The following is a 2,057-nucleotide window of genomic DNA, read 5'->3' as shown; positions in this document are numbered from 1 at the left end:
CTTCTGGAGAATCAAGTGAGATATGTCAGGGTGTTCTAGGTCCACATGTGTGTCTTTCGCCACTGCTAAGGTCACTGAATAAGATAACTAAAGCACGAGGTGGTCAGTGATCAACACGGAATAAGGTCCTAATTCCCACAAATTTTGACTGACTCAATAAAAACTGACTCAAATTGACCCAAAAGAAAAACAAAAGAAAGAAACGAGTTAGTAAACGACGAAAACCCTCCCCCAGACTTACTTCACAACGTCCCTGGTGTGAATATAAATCAGAGAGAAGCTGAAAACAAGAATAAACATTTTTTTTTTTGGGTCGAGATACTTATACCTGAGTGGAGCAGGCGCTCCATGAAAATTCTGGGTGTTCTGTCGTCAGATGGTCGCCTGGAACAACCGCTCTTTTCAGGGGGTAGGTTGTTCTGTTTCTGCAACCCAGAATTTTTGAAGTATCTCGAATTTTTATGCTTTTTGACCTGAAACTCAATAAACTAAAACGAAAATAAGCAACCAAAAACAAAAGCAAGTTATATTTATACTTATCAGTGGGTTGCCTCCCACCAAGCGCTTTGTTTAAGTCACTAGCTTGACTTGGTGACAGGGATCAGTCGGGTTGATCATGAGGACTTGTTCCAAACAAGCTCCACAATCAGACATGTTCAACTTCAAAACTCTGCTCAGCAACCCTTTCACAGCTGATTTTCCTTTCTCCTTCAGCTCATGTGTGAGAATAGCTCTGACTTTATAGAAAGGTTTAGAGGTACCCTTGCACTTTACCTCATACTCAATGGAGTTCCCATCACACTTGAGAGGTATCAAAGTCATTGTAGGATCTCCCTTGACCCTTTTCTTCTGGACTTTCTGTTTCACCCTTGAATTCCCTCTGAATTTAGTAGGATCAGTGCTAGGATCTTCATCAAAGAACAGTCTGCTCTCACCCTTATCACCATGCTCCTTCTCTGGAACAACCTTCAGCTTTTCTACATCAAACACTGAGATGCAAGAGGCGTGTGATGAGGAAGATCTGGTGGATACAGCTTTGTAGAAAATTTTCTTCTTGATGTTAGAGAAGCAGACTCTCTTGTTGGGCATATCGATGGTTGCTCCAACAGTAGCCATGAATGTCCTTCCAAATATCAAAGGCATCTTATGATCCGTGTTCATCTCAACAACTTAAAACTCAGCAGGAACAATGCATTCCCCTACTTGAACATGAAGGCTGCGGATGGTTCCATATGGGACTGCTCTGGAAGAGTTTGCAAAGGTCAGGGTCAGCTGAGAACGCTCAACATCAGCAATACCCAAATCGTCTACAATAGCCTTTGAGATGAGATTCACACAAGAACCAGAGTCACAAAGAGCGTCCTTGAAGGTTGTTCCTGCGATGGAACATGGGAAAACAAACTTTCCAGGATCATCAACCTTAGGCAATACCTTCAGTGCTGGCGTAGACAGTGCTCTGGTATAGAGGACCTTGATCTCTTCTTGAGTCTCTCTACAGTTTTTAAAGAACTGGAGCAATGGACGAATCTGCAGAGCATCTTCGAATGCAAGTTCTTTAGGAAGCCTTCTCACCATCTTGTTAAAACCTATCAGCTGCTCTTCACCAATGGGATCCATCAGATGTCTAGGTGGAATTGGATAGGGAACCTTAGGAACATAAACTCGGACTGGTGGAGTTTCAGCAGGTTCGCTAGAAGCAATCACTTCAGAGCTAGCAGACTGCTCTGTGTTCTCTTCTGCGACTAGAATAGTCTCAGCAAACGGCTGCTCTACTGCATTACAGTGCTCAGTCCTTGGATTTTTATCAGTTCTTCCAGGGAGCATCTCTTGTTGCCTCTTGACACTCTCAGTTGTTTGAGCAAGCTGAACATCTATCTTTCTCATATGGATCGCAAGATTGTCATATTTGTTATTCAGCTCAGTGAACATGTTGCCCATCCTGGTGTCAATTTCCGTGGTTACCTAATTCAACGCCTTGGCCTGAACCTGCTGACCCTGCAACAACTGTTGCATCATCATACCCAGACCCTTCAGCTCATCTGCGTTAGCTGGAACAG

General features: G+C 43.4%; 1 protein-coding gene across 1 annotated transcript; it reads right to left on the bottom strand.

Moving 5' to 3' along the window:
- Nucleotides 1–1,170: 1,170 nt before the first annotated feature.
- LOC106314294 lies at nucleotides 1,171–1,938 on the bottom strand. Its single transcript, XM_013752193.1, has one exon. It carries the CDS (start codon nucleotides 1,936–1,938, stop codon nucleotides 1,171–1,173), a length of 768 nt encoding a protein of 255 aa, XP_013607647.1.
- Between the last annotated feature and the right edge of the window lie 119 nt (nucleotides 1,939–2,057).

This window comes from Brassica oleracea, chromosome C9, assembly GCF_000695525.1.
Source record: "Brassica oleracea var. oleracea cultivar TO1000 chromosome C9, BOL, whole genome shotgun sequence".
Classification (NCBI taxonomy): Eukaryota; Viridiplantae; Streptophyta; class Magnoliopsida; order Brassicales; family Brassicaceae; genus Brassica; species Brassica oleracea.
This window is presented reverse-complemented; position numbering and strand designations above follow the sequence as displayed.

Coding starts and splice junctions, on each gene's coding strand:
- LOC106314294 (XM_013752193.1), bottom strand. CDS start 1,938: ATGGGCAACATGTTCACTGAGCTGAATAACAAATATGACAATCTTGCG.